The sequence below is a fragment of the Sarcophilus harrisii genome, chromosome 2, assembly GCF_902635505.1.
Source record: "Sarcophilus harrisii chromosome 2, mSarHar1.11, whole genome shotgun sequence".
In the NCBI taxonomy this organism is placed as follows: domain Eukaryota; kingdom Metazoa; phylum Chordata; class Mammalia; order Dasyuromorphia; family Dasyuridae; genus Sarcophilus; species Sarcophilus harrisii.
The window spans coordinates 287,975,784-287,993,140 of record NC_045427.1 but is presented as its reverse complement, the minus strand read 5'-3'; the positions used below and the strand labels follow the sequence as shown (position 1 = coordinate 287,993,140).

The window sequence follows — 17,357 nt, the reverse complement described above, 5'->3', positions numbered from 1 at the left end:
ATGTTGCCATAATCAGCTAAGAATCATTAGTTGCTTATAACCTTCAAGAGATTATCAGTCTCTCTCTGCTTCTAAAGTTGTTTGTAGCCAGATTATAAAAATTAGAGCTAGCCAACTTCTATGGGGTCACTATTTCTACACCAGGGCAGCTAAATAGTGCAGTGGATAAAGTGCCAAGCCTGAAGTTAGAAAGACCTAAGTTCAAATCCAGTCTCACTTACTAACAGTATGACCTTAGTCAAGTTATTTGACCTTGTTCACCTCAGTTTCCTCCTCTCCAATAAGGTGGAATGGGAAATGATAAACTACTTTAGTATATTTGCCAAGAAAACCCTCAAATGGAGTCGCAATAAATCACATATAACTAAAATAACTGGACAAAAAGAAAATTTAAAGTGGTCTTCATATAGGAAAGATGACTATATTTTAATGAGGGGATTAAGGAGAGAGGGAGAGATAGAGAGGGGGAGGGAGGGAGGAAGGGAGGAAGGAGGGAGGGAGGGAGGAAGGAGAGGAGGGAGGGAGGGAGGAAGGGAAGGAAGGGAGGGAGGGAAGGGAGGAAGGAAGGAAGGAAGGAAGGAAGGAAGGAAGGAAGGAAGGAAGGAAGGAAGGAAGGGAAGGAAGGAAGGAAGGAAGGAAGGAAGGAAGGAAGGAGGGAAGGGAGGGAGGGAAGGGAGAGAGGAAAGGAGGGAGGAAGGGAGGGAGGAAGGAAGGTCAAGAATCAAGTAGATACTTCTGTGTGGCAGAGTAGTACAGCTCTAGGGAGTATGCGTACACAAGTGGCTTTCCTCCTGTGTCAGTGTCTGTACTCCCCTGTGTCATGCCTGTTCCTGAGGGTAGTCTTGTTTAGTGAGCATGTTTCAGGCTGCCGAAGGTCTTAATACATAGTAAACATCAACAGTGTTACACTGTGCCCTTCCCTATTCTCTTAGGTAAATCTATGTCGAAAATAGTGGGACCCTACTAGGAAGAACATATAAGACTATCTGTGTTCTGTTTCTCAGGACCAGTGTTGTCTCTCTCATCATCTCCTGATGCCATTTAGACATCTCCATTGTCTCAATCTAATGCAGAGTAGGGTAAAGATATATCTATATAAATAATAATGATGCAAAAAGAGAGTAATGAGGGCAAAAGACAGGTCCAATCAAAATACTTTAGAAATCTGAGGACAATGAAATAACTTTCAGCTGAATGAAAGCAAGAGAGTGTCTGAGAAGGCTTCACAGAATAGTGGCACCTGAATATGGGGTTGAAGAGGATGAAAAGATTACATTCTGAAATGGCATTTAGATACTGAAACAGCAGAAACGAAACTTTGTTCATAGCTGGGATAAGACAAAACAAGGACAGAAAATCATAGGATCAAGAATTGAAAAGGTTCATTAAGATCATCCTCCTCCTTTTCCTAGAAGTATACTTGTATCTTTAAAATATCTTTATTTTTCCCTTAAGGCAATTGTCCTATATCTCTTCTCTTTTTCATACTTAACTCCTTGAAAAAAATTGCTGGCTCACTGCTTCTATTTCCCTACTTCCTTCTCCCTTGCCTATAATCTGTTTTCCAACACCACTACTCTACTGACATTGTTTTCTCAAAGACTATCAATGACTTTTCAACTGCTAAGTATGAAAAGCCTTTTTCAGTCCTCATCTTTCTCGATCTCTCTGTAGCTTTTGAGATTGTGAACAGCAATAAAAATACCCTAATCTAAGATATTCATTGATTTCAAGGACTTGACACTGTTCTTTCTAACCATTCTAGCCATTTCTTTTCAGTTCCTTTGGAAGTAAAACACTAGATTAAGGGTCATATTTGGTATATGCTAATTGTGTGTCATTCAAGACTCTCCTGTGTTCTCTTCTCTCGCTTCATCCCCTCTCTTGGTGATCTAATTTGCTCTATTATACTCTAATGGGTTCAGTGATCTTCTCTCTGCATATGCATCCCAGTCTCCAAATTCCAGTCCTATATTACCAGTTGACTTCTGGACAACCCCATTTGTAAATCCACCAGATGTCCTATAAAGAATTCAGCTCCTTATGTCAAAAACAAAGTACATTTCCTTTTCCCAAAATCTACCCTCCTCCCTCCTACTGCACCAGATGATCCTGATGTATATTTTTCCACCGAATCCAGATGGCTCTGGAGGAAAAAGTGAGGCTGGTGACCTTGCACAGCCCTCCCTCACTTAAGGCCAATTCACTTGTAAGTCATAGCATCACCCTTGATGTTGTGGTCCTCTTCAAGAAGGAAGGACAAACAACAACCCTTCCTTGCAAATTCCCAATTTTTATTAAGGACATAAGCAGTCAGTTGATAGTCTCAAAGTCATACTTGATTCTTCCCTCTCCCTCACCACGAACTCTCCATTCCAATTAGTTGCCAAGTCTTGTAAGTTCTATCCTCATGTTTCTTGCCTCTATCTCCTTCTCTCCACTTACAAAATCACTGTCCTACTGCAGTTCTTCATCATCTCTTGCCATTGCTGCTATTGTAATATACCCATACATGTTCTTACTGCTTTCATTCTCTCTCTTTTCTAATTCATACTTCCCCATAGCTTCCAAAATAATTTTCCTAAGGCATATCAATGCCTGATCAAAAAATGTCAGGGATTTTTTAGATAAAAAGCCAACTTCTTAGCCTGGCATTTAAAGACCTCCACAATCTGGCTCCATCCAATCTTATTTCATATTGTTCCCTTTTTATATACTCTATGTAATAGCCAAATCATATTTCTAGGTATTTCCCAAATTCAACTCTCCAGTTCTCATATTTGTGCCTTAGAATGTGCTATCCTTCAAATCTAAAATGAATGAATTTTCTTCTTCACTTAAACCTCTGAATTTCTAAGCTTCTTTTAAAGCTCAGCTTAGCTACCACCTTTTCATGAAGCTTTTCTTAATCACTCCAATTATTAGAGCTGATGCCTATAAAATTATATTTGCGTATCTCTTTGTGTTATATTCCTGTATTCCTTGAATCAAAGTGGGGTTTTTTATTGTTTTTTCTTTGCATTCCCAGGCCTTGTACATAGAAATTGCTGAATAAAATTTAATTTGTGGAATGGGATGGAATGGAAAGGAAAGGGATGTTGGAATCACACTGTGGCGGACTTTGAATGACAAGGTCAGGAGTTCATAGTTTATAAACAATGAGTAGCTACCAAAGATTTATTTTTACTAAAAAAAAAATACAATACTGTGATATAATAGAAAGAGCAATGACTCTGGAGTTAGAGGGCCTACATTCAAATCTTTACTACCTCGGTGTCCTTGGGAAAAAGGATGCAAATGGATCTCAACTTCTTCCTCTACAAAATATGGCAGCTACTCTACTTGGCCTATGAAGACTCTTCCCAAAACAACAACAAATGACCTTAAGATGTGATTGATCTTATCATCTTATTTTAGAAAAGTTACTTGGGCAATTGTGTAAAGGATGCTTTGGAGACAAGGAGATCAAAGTCTTATATTTAGATTCAGAAAAATTAGCTTCTGAATTACAGAATGAATAATGCCTAATTAGACAGTGGTTTGTTTGGGGGAAAATAAACGTAAGGGGTTTTTAGCGGATTGTAAGATTAATAGGAATAAATAATGTGATGAATGTGATCTTAGGCTACATTAAAAGAAAAATAGTTTTCAGTAATAAGGAGGTCAATCATGTTCCTTCTAGACTCTGCCCTGCTTACCTAATATCTGATATATTATGTTCTGTTTAGGTTACCATGGTTTAAGGATACTGATAAATTAGAGAGTTTCCAGAAGAAAGTATCCAAGATAGTGAAGACCTAGAGTCCATGTTAAACAAAGATCATCTGAGAAAAAAAACTAGAGATGTTTAGCATTGAGAAGACCTGCGAATTACTGGGGTGGAGTGATAAAGCAGAATGAAATGGGATATGTTAGTTGTTCTCAAGGATTTAAAGAGTTATTCATATGGAATCAGATTTAGATTTATTCTGTTTGGTTTCTGAGGGAAGAATCAAGAGCAAATAGTTGGAGACTGGAAAGAGTTCAATTTAGGCTTAATGGTAGGAAAAATTTCTAATAGTTATAGCTGTCAAAAAATGGAATAAGTTGCCTTAGGCAGCAATGAATTCCCCTTCATTGGAGAGTTTCAAGCAAAGGACAGATATCTTTGTGGAGTTTTCTTAGTGAGGATTCCTTTTCAAATATGAATTGGACTAGATAGCTAGTAAGATCCCTTCAACTCTTCTTTGTATAATTCTGTGACAAGGTTACTGAAATAGTCTTGGGAAGAGAAGATGGAGGTCTGAAAAAGAATGATTGCAGTGGGAATGAAAAGGAAAGGAAAGGATTGAAGAAATTTGGGGGATTTTGCACATATGGAAAATGTGGAGTGGTTTAATTTTGCTTCTAATGAAAAGAAATCTATCCTGAAACTTAACTTTGAAAAGAGTACATTCAGCAGAGCTAAGGCCCATATTAATGCCATTGTCCTCAATTTATTATCTGCCAGTCATTTCAGAACTTGGTGCATTGCAGTAAGACTATTCTGCCAGCTTAGAAAACTTTGTGTAGGAAAGTCATCCAAATAAAGAGCCACAAAGACATTTCAAACTCTACAAAAAGTATTTTTAAATGTAATTTTTCTTATGAGATGGATTATAATTCTTTATGTTATTTTGTACATATATGTGTGTATATATATACATATATTAGAGTTTAGGCTGTAATTGCAAACAATCTTAATTATGATATATATTTATATAATATATAAAATATTATTAAGTAATGCAATTGCTTTAGGAACATGTGGTTCTCAGGAAAGGTACCATGACTTAAGAGCTATAAGAAACTCCCCATAATCAATGGTAGCCAAAAAAATTATAAAATTTGAAAATCTTACACAATGTTATACAAATAATATGTATATCTTTAGATAAATGTGTGCATATATGAAGATACATGTGTATATACAACCATATTCTTGATACTAGTCTATAAAAATAGAGCTCTTTAAATTCCTATGAAGTTATTTTTGAATTGCAAATAATAATAATGCTAATTTCTTTATCAACTTTATGGTTTAAGCTTTTAAACCATCTGAATATACATTTTAATATTCTCTAAATTAAAGAAAACAATTCTCAGAACTAGAATCAAAGTGATAAAGAACCCCAAGGATTTCCAAAAAACACAAAGAATTATTTTGTGACTTTATGGAAAATTAATTAAGAAATGTCTTTTCTGCCTGTTAGGAGGTAAAAGAACTTATTTCTCTTTTTAAAAATCTGAAAATATTTAAAGAAGATATAGATCTACTTAGGAGACTTACAGACTCAGAAGAGTTGGGAGATACATTAGAGATCAACTATTCTAACTCTCTTATTAGCAGATGAGGATACTGAAGCCCAAAATGATAATACATAGTAAGTGCTTAATAAATGTTGATTAATTGCAGAATTAACTCTATCTGAAGAGTGCTAAAGTTCTTATATTAGTAAGGAAAATATGCTGGTTCATCCAATAAATTAGTTTTTCATAAAAGAGAAATTTGGAACATTGTTCCTAGATTTTAAAAGGAAAAGAAAGAGTTCTCTCTTTTAAAATAACTATAGAACACAGTTATAAATTCATGTTTAATTCTAAAAGGGGAAAACTTGTATTTCTATATATTTTAAAGTCAAAGATACAATTGCAAGTAATTAATTTTAAGAAGTAATATAGACCCCCCAAAAAGGTTCTATATCATAAGAGCTGTCAAAAACTTCCCGTAGTCAGTGATAGCCAAACCAATGACAAGATTTGCAAATATTGAGCAATGCTATGCAAATAGTATATGGAATTTTAAAGTGATGAGCCTAAAGAGTCAGGAATACCTGAATTCTAACTTGCTTCTGACCCATAGCATCTGTATGACCCTAAACAAGTTACTTAACTTTTCAGTGATTCAGGCAAATTCCCTAAGACTTTACTACTATTATCATAGATAAAATATTCTGTATTGGTGGACAAAATTCTCCAACCAAGAATTCCCTATGAAAAATGATAGATTTTTTTCATATTCCCATATGTAAAGTTATTTATATATGTGTGTGTGTGTGTGTGTGTGTGTGTGTGTGTGTGTGTGTATGATCCTGGGGCCAGAAGGGATTATAAATCATCATCTAGTCCAGTGGTATTCAATTCAAAGAGCCATAAAGACCATCAAGTCATGTGAAAAAATCACTGCAAGCTGAATGTTGACTTAGAAAAATAAATGTTTATATTACTTATGTTCTATTGTATTTATATTTATTTTGTTAAATATTTTCCAATTAAATTTTAATCTGGTTCAGGTTGTACTGTGGAGTATTGTTCTGGTATTGTGTCTTTGACATCTCTAATCAATCTAATCAAACAAAAATGTCAGCACTGGAGTCAAAAAGACTCATCAATTCAAATCTGTCTTCAGATATTTACTAATTGTGTGACTATAGGCAATTCACTTAATCCTGTTTACCTCAGTTTCTTTATCTATAAAATGGAAAAAGGTTGAATGAGATAATCTTTAATGTCCTTTCCAGGTCTAAATCTATAATGCTATTATCCAATCTCAGTAGCACAATTATTCATCCAGCTACGGGTTTTTCCAAAGAGGATAAGCAATTCATATATATTTTGTGCCAAACATCACAGCTGAGCTTCCTGGTGAAATGATTTATTTGCCCAGTAAAGCATTTCCCTGAATGCATTTTTCTGCCTCTGTAGTCCTTGTTATTAAAATGCTGTTTTAGTTTTCAAATAAACACCTCAGTGTAGGGCCAACCTCAGGGAAAACTACACTATGTGAGGACTTTCTATTTGCTATCCCTGGAGTTTTGCATCTTCTCCCTGCTCTGAGGTTGGAAGCAGCTGAAGTAGAAGGATTTGCTTCTGGAGTTCACCAACAACACCATCACATCAGCTTAAAGAGCCAGGATAAGAAATAAAGCTCTTATGTCAGGAGGGCCCCTATGGTAGGGACCCTTGACACATTACTGTTTTTAAATGCTTAAGATATACATAGGATTACAATGGAATCCAAATATATTGAAATAAACTTAGCCAGAATATTAAACTAAACAATTCATGTACGCCAGGTTAAGAAGTCTTGCTCCATTGGTTCTGGATGCACATGCTACTACATCTCTATTCTTGACCTTTGTGTATTCAAAATTAGACCTTCTGGTAAAGAATAGATGCTTTATTTCTCAAAATGTCAGGTAACAAAATGTTTGGAGAAATTAATAACATATTGGATAATAGAACTAGGACCCCAAAAGATTGAAATAATCTATAATAATTTGAACCTGGTACAACAAAACTTAATAGGGCTAAATGTAAAGTTCTGTACTTGGGTTCAAAAAATCAGAAGCACAAGTACAAGATAAGAGCGTCACAACTAAGCAACAATTCACATATAAAATGGGTTAGGAGTATGGTTAGGGTTAGGGCATGAATCAGGTATGTCCTCAGAGAGGTGGGATGAGGTCTGAGCAAAAATGATGTGGCCATAAAAGTATAGACTAATCATAAAAGAAAATAAAAAGAACAGCCATAAACTTTTCTTGGAAAGTAAAAATATCAAAAACTAAATGAATCTTTAAGGAAAAGCAAGTTAAATTTATGTAACAGTTAAGTGTTACAAAGTGATTTCCACACATGATCTAGTGATTCTTACTGAGATGAACAAAAATGAATTAAAAAGAGAGAATGCTCTCCTAAACAAAGTATCTCCCATCAGGAAGAAAAGTCTCTACACTTTGAACTCTGATCATCTTTCTACATGGCTCTTTCTTTCTGTTATAACATAGTACTGCATCTTGGAAACAAAAGGCTAGAGGGACAGGGCCTCAGGAAGAAGAAAATTAGAGAAAAAAGATAGAGGAAGAAGATGGAGCCCCATAAGAGAAACACTTGTACATTCTGTGCTTTTCTAGGTAGTATATCTGTAGGGTCAGGAGTCAAAATCCAGTCTCAGAGGAGATGCTCCTCCATCTCCTTTTCAAAATAAACTACTGTACATATGAATTTGAGCACATCCTTTCCACTTTCTTTAGGACCATGGTCACTCAATTATTCCCTTCTCAAGTGCAAATTACAATTGCAAATGCTATATAAAGAGAAACTAATTTATCTTCTTTCCAACATGTGTAATTCTCCCACAGCTTGAAAATAATATTCATTTTATTCAATTATTCTCACTTAGCTACCCTTCTAATTGTCTATTTACTTTCTGAGACTTCTCCAAGAGTAACTTACACCCACTGCCTCCATTTCTTCTTCTCGTTGCTTCTGTGATACCTTGAATCTTGGCTCTTGTCCCCACCACTCTAATGAAATTGCTTTCTCAGACAACACTAATGCTAACGAAATCCAATTCTCAGTCTTTTTCTCTTAGTCTTTCCCAAGTTTTAAAAACTATTAACCACTCCTTTTTCTTGACGATCTCCTTTTCTATGGCCTCTAAAACAATATACTAGCCTAGTCTCAAGCGCAGAGTCAATATTCAAAAATTATTTATTAACTTGAAAATCTAAGATAATGCTGAATAAAACCTACTAGTGGGTTATCATATCCATCTCCTATGATGCACAGTAAAGTTACCTAATGTATGCAGACTCAGCTTAAGTAGATTCATCTGGCTCTCTAATATCAAATTCTGCCAGATCTACAGTCCTTTCCCCCAAAAAAAATAATCCATGAAATGCAAAACTTAATTATCCAGAAACAGGACAGTAAATAGCCTTTTCCTTAAGTATAATTATTTTATAGTTGACAAGTAGAAGAATCTATTGACTCACTCATAGCTCACCTGAATCAGTGTATCTAATTCCTGTGGGCCCACACACTTGTGGTCCTGAAGGAACTCTGCCTTCTCCAAGGCAATTGTATTCTTCTGGCTGCTCTCAAAGGGTTGTTCAAGTGCCCGGAAGACAAGACCTCCTGTGACCAGATAGACCACCACAACCACAAAGATGGCCACGACTGTTTTCCACTTCATGACGGTCTGTAAGCCCTGAGAGGTATTTTCCATGCTGGCAACCACTGTGGCTCGAGAGGAAATTGAGAGGCGTGGGGCTGGGTAGTGCCCGTTAGTGACACTCTTGGGCTGACAAGTTGGTGCTGCCGCAGGAACAGCCACTGAAAAAAAGGGGGGAGAAAAATAACATTTGTTTATAGATACAAAAATCGAGATTTGCCTAAAACAAAGCACAGAGGTCTTTCTTGGGACGCTTTCAAACTTGGGGATTAAAATTGGCTTTCCAGTTCTGCAATTAAAGCATCAGATCAGTTACTAATAGCCTGTTTTGAGTAACAGAATGAGAAGTCATGGAATATAAGGGGGAAATACACACATGTATATAAAATAGCTATCTGTATTTTTATTCATCCTCCTATATCAAAATGTATAAAGCTATTTCCATGATTTTCTATATTTTTCTTCTCTTTGGATTTTATTTGATGATAAGCATGATACCCACAAAAATACCTCCACATTTGAAAAAAATCTGTGCCTTTGAGTTCAACTTGAACAAGGAAACACCTGTGGAAAATAAGCATAATAAAAAACATCACCTGTATAGCTGGTCTGTGCCATAGCAGGTATCAAGAGCTAAATGATAGTAAGACCCAAAAATAGTTAAAATCAAGACAAGCTGAATATTTAGTCTTTATCCGGAAATACAGGTGCATTATGGAAGGCAAAAGAAAAAAAAAATAAAGACATAAATCTGAATACAATAAAGAAATTTTACCCTTCTGACAGTTACCAAATTTTACTTTTTCACTTTTCCTTGGCTTTGAAGTTGGAATGGTACTCTTCTTTGCTGATAGTCATAATGATTTTAATAGATTTGCCTCATCCTAAAACACCATTCCTTTTTTAAAAGTTTATCCTATTTTCTTATAAACTCTATCACTTCATTATGTAAAACATATAAATGGGTCTCTTTTTCCTGACTACAAGGAAGGAAGAAGAAAACTGACCATGACGAGTGGTATGCATGTCAATTAACTTTTTCTGGATTCTTCCTAAGGGTCCATGACTTTCAAAAAGTAAATAGGCCTTTAATAAAAATTATTAAACTTAGAAGAATTATAAAAATGTGAAAATGTAGAAAAATTCCTTTCCATCTATTAGTAATGGATTTTTTTTCCCCAGTGTATCATCTCTGGATTTTTCCCTAGATTTAATGGATCTCAGGATATCCTCTAAAGTAAATTATTCCTTGTAGAGATGATTTCATTATCTTGAAAATAAACCAATTCTCCCTTATCCTTGACTGTAATGGCAGGAAGTTCTTGATAACCTTTTCTGGATAATTTTACAATGCATTACAGAAAATTATGCTCATATAGGAATCAATGCCTTGCCCCCTTCACCCAAATTTCAGCCTTTCTTCATTTTTCTCATTCTTTGTAAAATGACTGTCATAGCCCTTTCAGGTTGCTGTGTAAATAAGATATTAGGAGATGGCAAATATGATTGCCCAAGAGGAGCAAATAATTTAACTCCAATGGGAGCTAAATCAAAAATATCTCGAGTTCTAGAAACTTGACTGGGGCAGAGACTGAGAATATTTGGCATACTGGAAAAGCTACCAAAAGGTTGCAAAACAATTTTTTTTACTTCAATAAAATAACAATAAGGAATTGCATGTTTCAGAATCTAGAAGGTCTAGGAAGCACTCTGCAGAGCACTGAACTTGGAGTCAGAAAGAGAAATAAAGAATTACGTATTTACATAATGCCTAGTATGTGCCAGGCATTTTAATAAATATTATCTCATGTGATTTTCACAACGACCTTGGGAAATAGATGCTATTATTATTATCCCCATTTTACAAATTGGGGATGGGAAAATTGAGCTTTGTTCTTGTTATTCAGTCATATTTGACTCCCCATGACTCTATCTGGGATTTTCTTGGCAAAAATAGGGACATACAATTTTCTTCTCCAGAGACAAACAGGCTTAAGAGATTTGTCCAGGGTCATGTGGTTAATAAGTATCTGAGGCCAGATTTGAACTCATGAAGATGAATCTTCCTGGGTTCAGTTCTGGCACTCTATCCATTGAGCCACTTATTTTGCCAGAAATTGAGCTACCAAGAGCAACTAGTTGGTGCAGTGGATAGAGCACCAGCCCTGAAGCCAGTTCAAATCTGTCCTCAAATACTTAACACTTCTCAGCTGTGTGACCCTGGGCAAGTCACTTAATCCCAATTGCCTCAGCAAAAAAGAAAGAGAAAAAAAGAAATTGAGCTACCAAGAAGTTAGATGACACACCCAAGGTCATACATCTGGTAAATCTCTCAGGTCTTCCTGACTTGAGGTCCAGCACTCTATATACTGTGCCACCTAGCCAGACTGGATACCATTTAATGTACTTCTTATCTTAAACCTATGCGGCTATCACCTTGGGCAAAATGGGACTGTATCATTTACTAGTACTTGCTTAGTCTCTCTAAGTTTATCTGTAAAATGGAGGCAATAATAATTTCACTGGTTTATTTTAATAATTAAGTCAAAATTACCTCCTTTGTTAATGTTAATGTTAGTTATTAAGACACAGGATATTTCAAAGATATTTTAATCAACCATTGCCTCTCAGAATCCTTCAGTGTCCTGAGATTCTCTCAATAATTTGCTATGTGACTGAGGACTGAGGACTGAGGACATTTTTTATTTGATATTGCTGTACAACTTTAGATCAAAGATCCAGAGCCAGAAGGTACCTCAGAGGCCAAATGAGGAGGATGTTTTCCCAAGCTGACAAATAGCACTTCACGGAGGTGCGAGCTCTTTTCTAGCCTATGAACAAAGCTGACTATTACAGTTTTCTTACCAATGACTTCTTGTTCAGTAAAATGCCTTAATAATTTATGAATCCTAGAAATTGATTATGGACTAATCATGTTTCATGCCTCAAAAATCAAAGTACTCGGTAGACACAAAAGTGATGGTAAGCAATGATCAGAGTGAAAACAATAGGAATAGCATACTGGCTAATTCACTTAAATAAGCTTTCATTACTAGTTACCAAATTTCACTTTTTCTCTTTTCCTTGGCTTTGAAGTTTGGGTAGTGCTCTCCTTGCTGATAGTCATAATGATTTTAATAGATTTGCCTCATCTTAAAACACTACTCATTTTTTAAAAGTCTATCCTATTTTCCTATAGACTCTATCACTTCGAAATGTATTACATATAAATGGTCTCTTTTTCCTGACTAGAAAATCACCATCTAGAAAAGGGCCACAATTACCCAGGCAGGTAGCAGGGCATACATATATATATATATATATATATATATATATATATATATATATATATATATATATATATATTGACACAGACAGAAAACAAGTAAATCGGCACTAGAACACTGAGAGGATGAATTTACCTGGCGAGCCTGAATGTGGCCCAGAGCAATTGAAGTTCCCTATGATCAAGACTGTATGTACTTCAATGAGAAGATGTAAAAAAGAATTCATTCTATATAGACAAATTTAGGCATAATTGGCTTGGGGGAAGGAGGAAGAACAGAGAGAATGACTAAATAAATTTCTAATTTACTCATTGAACAGATATTTATCAAATGTGAACAAGTATTGTATCAGGGTTAGGTGAAATGATTTGTTTGAAGTCACCTAACTAGATTCCCCAGAGGCACATCCTCCTAATGAGGGAAGAGAAAGAAAAATGCAAAGCAATCATATGGTTAGTCACTATGTCTAATTCATAAGTTGCCATGGCCAGAGAATCCTTCACCTGGTGGCCATACTTCTGGCTTTTCATGCTTCACTAGACTGGTGACAGAAGCATACAGAGTTTATCCGGGGCTATATTTGAAGCCCGTCCAACTTATTTGACCCTGCCAGAACTTATGTTCCAGTAGTACCGACTGCCAAACTCCAGGGTCACCTCCACACCAAAATGAGCCATAAAAGAAAGATAGATTCAAAGAAAGAAATTCCTAATGTATTATGGTAGTTGGTGGAGGATTGAATTTCTTCCATCACACATTTCTTTAATTTCTATCCTAATTAGAAAAGGGGTAAGAAGTGAAGCCTGGAGAAGAAAAAGGAAAAAGAGGAGAAAAGGGAGGATAAGGAGGGGGGGATTGATGTTGGAGTCTGAGGGCCTGAGTAACAGGTTGACCCCAAATACTCTCTACTTGGGTGTCTTTGAGCAAATTCCTTAACCTCCTTCAACTAGTTTTCTCAATTATAAAATAAAAAGGTTGGACTAGATAGCCTCTGGAATCTCTTCCAACTCTAAATCTATGATTGTATTATCCCACAACATTCTTACTACAAAGGTTGTCTTCTAAATCTAACACTTTAATATTAAGAGTGGGGTTTTTGTTGGTTTTAGTTGTTAGGTTATTGAAAAGAGAGAGGCTGGGGACAGGGACCCCCAAGTAGGAGTTCTCATTTAGAGGAATAAGTGGAAGGATGATATAGTAGATTCTCAACCCAAGGTTATACCTCCCATAGGCCAGGAAATACAGCTATAATTTTGTCCCTCTTTTTCAAGGTCTAATTATTCTTTTCCCCATTTCTTCTCTGTGACCTCATTCACCATTCTTTCTACTGAGTCCCACTGGAAACTATAAAAAGGTTAGCTGAGAGGAACTAATGTTACAACAAGGTTTAGGACAAATAACTTTCCCAATGTACCATGTCTATACCCATCCAAGGAGCACATCCCCACAAAATGAAAAGGGTGGGGCAGACAGAGAGTAATCTGTATACCTTCCCAGGAGGGAGGAACTAAATGATAGAACCCTTCTCTGGAAAGTCTGCCTGGTACCATAACATCATGGGGATTTTCCCAACCTCCTTCATAGAGGTCATTTTGTATATGAGATTTTAATTGGTTTAAGAAACAGTGTTTTTGATAGTAGTAACAATAGGAAAGTTACTACTAACTTAAACTCAACTGAACTAAGCAGCCTTTATTTTGGACTAAATATACTCCAGTAATCTGGGCTTGTTCTTGATGGTTGCTATGCCTCTCATTTCAATCAGCATGAAACAGTCAGAATCAAAAAGTAGGGAGACATTTGTGGTGAGATTTATATACTTAAGAAGAGTAGGTTGGTCTTGAGTAAATGATTTTGAAGGACCCCTTTCTTAGCTTTAAGTTTCTAAGACACCAATAATTATCATCTCATTCATAGTTCTCAAATTCAACTGAGTAAATATTAACCAAGCACCTAATTGCATGCAGAACATTTTTCGAGGCATTAGTTGAGGTAGAGGGTTTAGATAACAAAGTCTCTACCTCCGTAAAGCCTAATAAATAAATATTTATTGTATGGTGCAATGCTGTTACTTAAGTAGATGATGGCATTTGCTCATAGTTGCAAAATCTCAAGAAGGCTGATTTAATGGAATTAATTTTGTTTATGGGAGAGTCAGGAGAATGTACTGTATAGAGAGCAGACCTCAAACTCAAAGAGACTTAAAAGTCAGTCCCACCTCTGAACTATGCTGATTATATGACCTGGACAGTCAACTAACTCTTAGTGGCCCGTGGCAGAAGACATTATTATATGGCTCAAATAAAATTATGAATTTAAAGCATTTTGTAAATTTAATTGCCTAAAATAAGTGCCAAATTTTTATGATTAATAATAATTATTAGTCAGGTGATGGACTCATTGCTCCAACCTTCTAGTTCACTCCTGCTGAGCTCAAGCAGGAGTGTTAAGAAAGTAAGCAGAAGAGAAATATATGGGTATGCTGGTAAATATTTAACAGTCAGATTGGTGGAAGAGAGGAAATATATGCACACACTTTTAAGTTTCATCTGCATTATTAAGATTTTATTAAGTCTAAATAATCAACAAAACAATAAATCAAAACCCTAACTGGTAGAAATTAATTTCTGAGGTGTAAATGATTATACCAAAGATTTAAAAATCCTGAAAAAATCTAGTCAGAGCTGGAGCCTGTTTACCTCTGCCCAGAAAACTCTTTAAAACTATATGATATCTGTATTCATCAAGTGAGTTTATTCATTAGGAAGTTCTTATCCAAGATCTGGACTAAAATAAATTGATAACTAATGCTGCAATAGAATGATAAGTAAATGAATGAAAAAAAAAACATCGAAAGGCTTACTATTTGCAAAATCCTATAGTAAGCATTAGGGATACAAGTAGAAAACTGAGAGATCCTACTTGGTGTTCATATTCTGATGGGGAGACAAAACATATTACAGGCTTCATTTGCAAGTTTCATGGAAAGATCCTGTGGTCGTCCCCTAGGATGAAGTGGCAAATATTATACAAACTGGAAGTAACTCATTCTATATAATAGGAATTGAATTTAATAATTAATTGCACACTATTTTCTTAAAAAAGAATACTCCCTAATATCTTCTCTTCCTACTCTTCTCTACCCTTCAATTTTCCTGACTCACAATTTTCTCTCTTTCAGTCATGTCTGACTCATTATGATCCCACTTAAAGTTTTCTTGGCAAAGATACTGGAGTGGTCTGTCATTTCCCTCTTCAGTTTATTTTACAAGTGAGGAAACTGAGGCAAACAAGGTAAAGTGACTTGACCAGGGTCACAAAGTATCTGATACTAGATTTGAACTCAAGAAGATGAGTCTTCTTGAACCCAGTCCTGATGCTTTATCCACCGTGCAACCTAGCTACCTGCCCCATAAGTAGGTGACTTATTATTCTAGACATGTAGGTGCCAAAGTGAAGAGATTGAACTTCCTAGAATCAGGAAGACCTGAATTCAAATTTTCAGCATCAGACTCTCAATAACTGTATGACCTGGGCCAAAACACTTCACCTCTATCTGACTCAAGTTTCCTCCTTTGTAAAATGGAGATATTAATAATACCTACCTCCTAGGATTGTTATGAGGATGAAATGAAATGATATTTGTAATCTGCTTTGCAAACTTTAAAGCATTATGTAAATGCTAGTTATCATTATGGATCGATTGATTGATTGCCATGATTATTATGCCCTTCCACTTTCTCTATTATTAAGGAGAGTATTTATTGTTGTTGTTCACCCTTTGGTTGGAAGAAGATCAATGACATTATGAGGATGATGTCTTCACTTGCCCATGAATTGAATTTAAATGAAGTAAAGCTTTAAAAAGTCATCATCCTGACTCTCTCTTCCAGAGTCATTGGACCAGTGGCAACACAAAAATCAAGAAGACTGTCAGTTGCCTGGATGAGGGAGATGCAATGTCATAAAGTTAAAAAAAAAAAACCTTGGGGTAAAAGTTACTTAGAGTAATTTAGTAATTAATTCATTTAGTAAAATGAATCCTGCTATCAATGGGGAAGTAATTGAACTTTTCCTAATGTCTCATCTATAAATTAAGAATAAAAATACATCTAGCATCTACCTGGCATATATTATTTTAAGATTCAGGAGTGAGTATATGTAAAGTATGTCCCAAACTTCACTGCTATATATGTCAGCAATTTATAAAGCAAATTAGGGAATATTGTTCATCACTCTTCACTTTTAAAATATTGATTATGGCCTGTTGTTTCTGAAAAAATGGTTAATAGCCTTAAAGCTTCTAACATTTAAAAACTGAAGGAAAAGTTTTGGTTTTTTGGTTTTTGTTTTTTAAGTAAAACTTGATTGCAACTCACTAGTGAGATAAAAACCAGCCCTACCCTCAAAAAGTTTATATTCTCTTAAGAGGAAAGAATAGGTTAATAAAGAAAACATATATATATATATATATATATAATGTTAATAAAGAAAAGATATTTTCATATGCACATATATATAACAAATAAATGCTTTTGGGGGAGAAGAATGATGGCTTCGCCCCATGGTATCATGCTTTTACTGTGTCTGCATCATTAGTTCTCTTAGCATCTTATTTCTTTTTCTTTCTCTAGTTCCAAAGAATGGAAAGGGAGAGCTTCCCATTCAGAATCATCCCTCTTCAAGAGTCCTAAGATCAGGGTAAATCTGGAGGGGTGAGGGAGGAGAAGAGGTCACTAAGGATGTTGAGGGATTTCTACCTAGATCAGGAAGTACTCACTTCTAGCATCATCATCTCAAGTGAAACTTGGAGGAGATATGGCGAAGCTGAAACCATACGAAATTCATAGTCATATACCCCCTAATTAAACCCATCATTTATTCAATAACATTTAATTGCTGGACATTATTTGAGATGTTTGGAATAAAAAGATAAAAATCAACTCTACCCTCAAAGAGTTTATATTCTCTTGAGAAGAAAGAACAGGCTAATAAAGAAAAAAAAAAAAATATATATATATATATATATACACACACACACATACCAAATAAATACAAAGTGACTTTGGAGGGGGAAGAGCAGTGTCCCCAAG

At 35.4% G+C, this 17,357-nt stretch overlaps 1 protein-coding gene across 2 annotated transcripts in view; it reads right to left on the bottom strand.

Moving 5' to 3' along the window:
* Positions 1–17,357, bottom strand: part of KCNK10 (potassium two pore domain channel subfamily K member 10) — a 161,657-nt gene that overhangs the window by 96,164 nt on the left and 48,136 nt on the right. For both annotated transcript variants that reach the window (XM_031952406.1, XM_012547410.3), the window contains exon 2: positions 8,810–9,138. In XM_031952406.1, coding sequence (XP_031808266.1) covers positions 8,810–9,031 — 222 coding nt within the window. In that variant the 5' untranslated portion in view covers positions 9,032–9,138. The remainder of the gene's footprint in view (positions 1–8,809; positions 9,139–17,357) is intronic.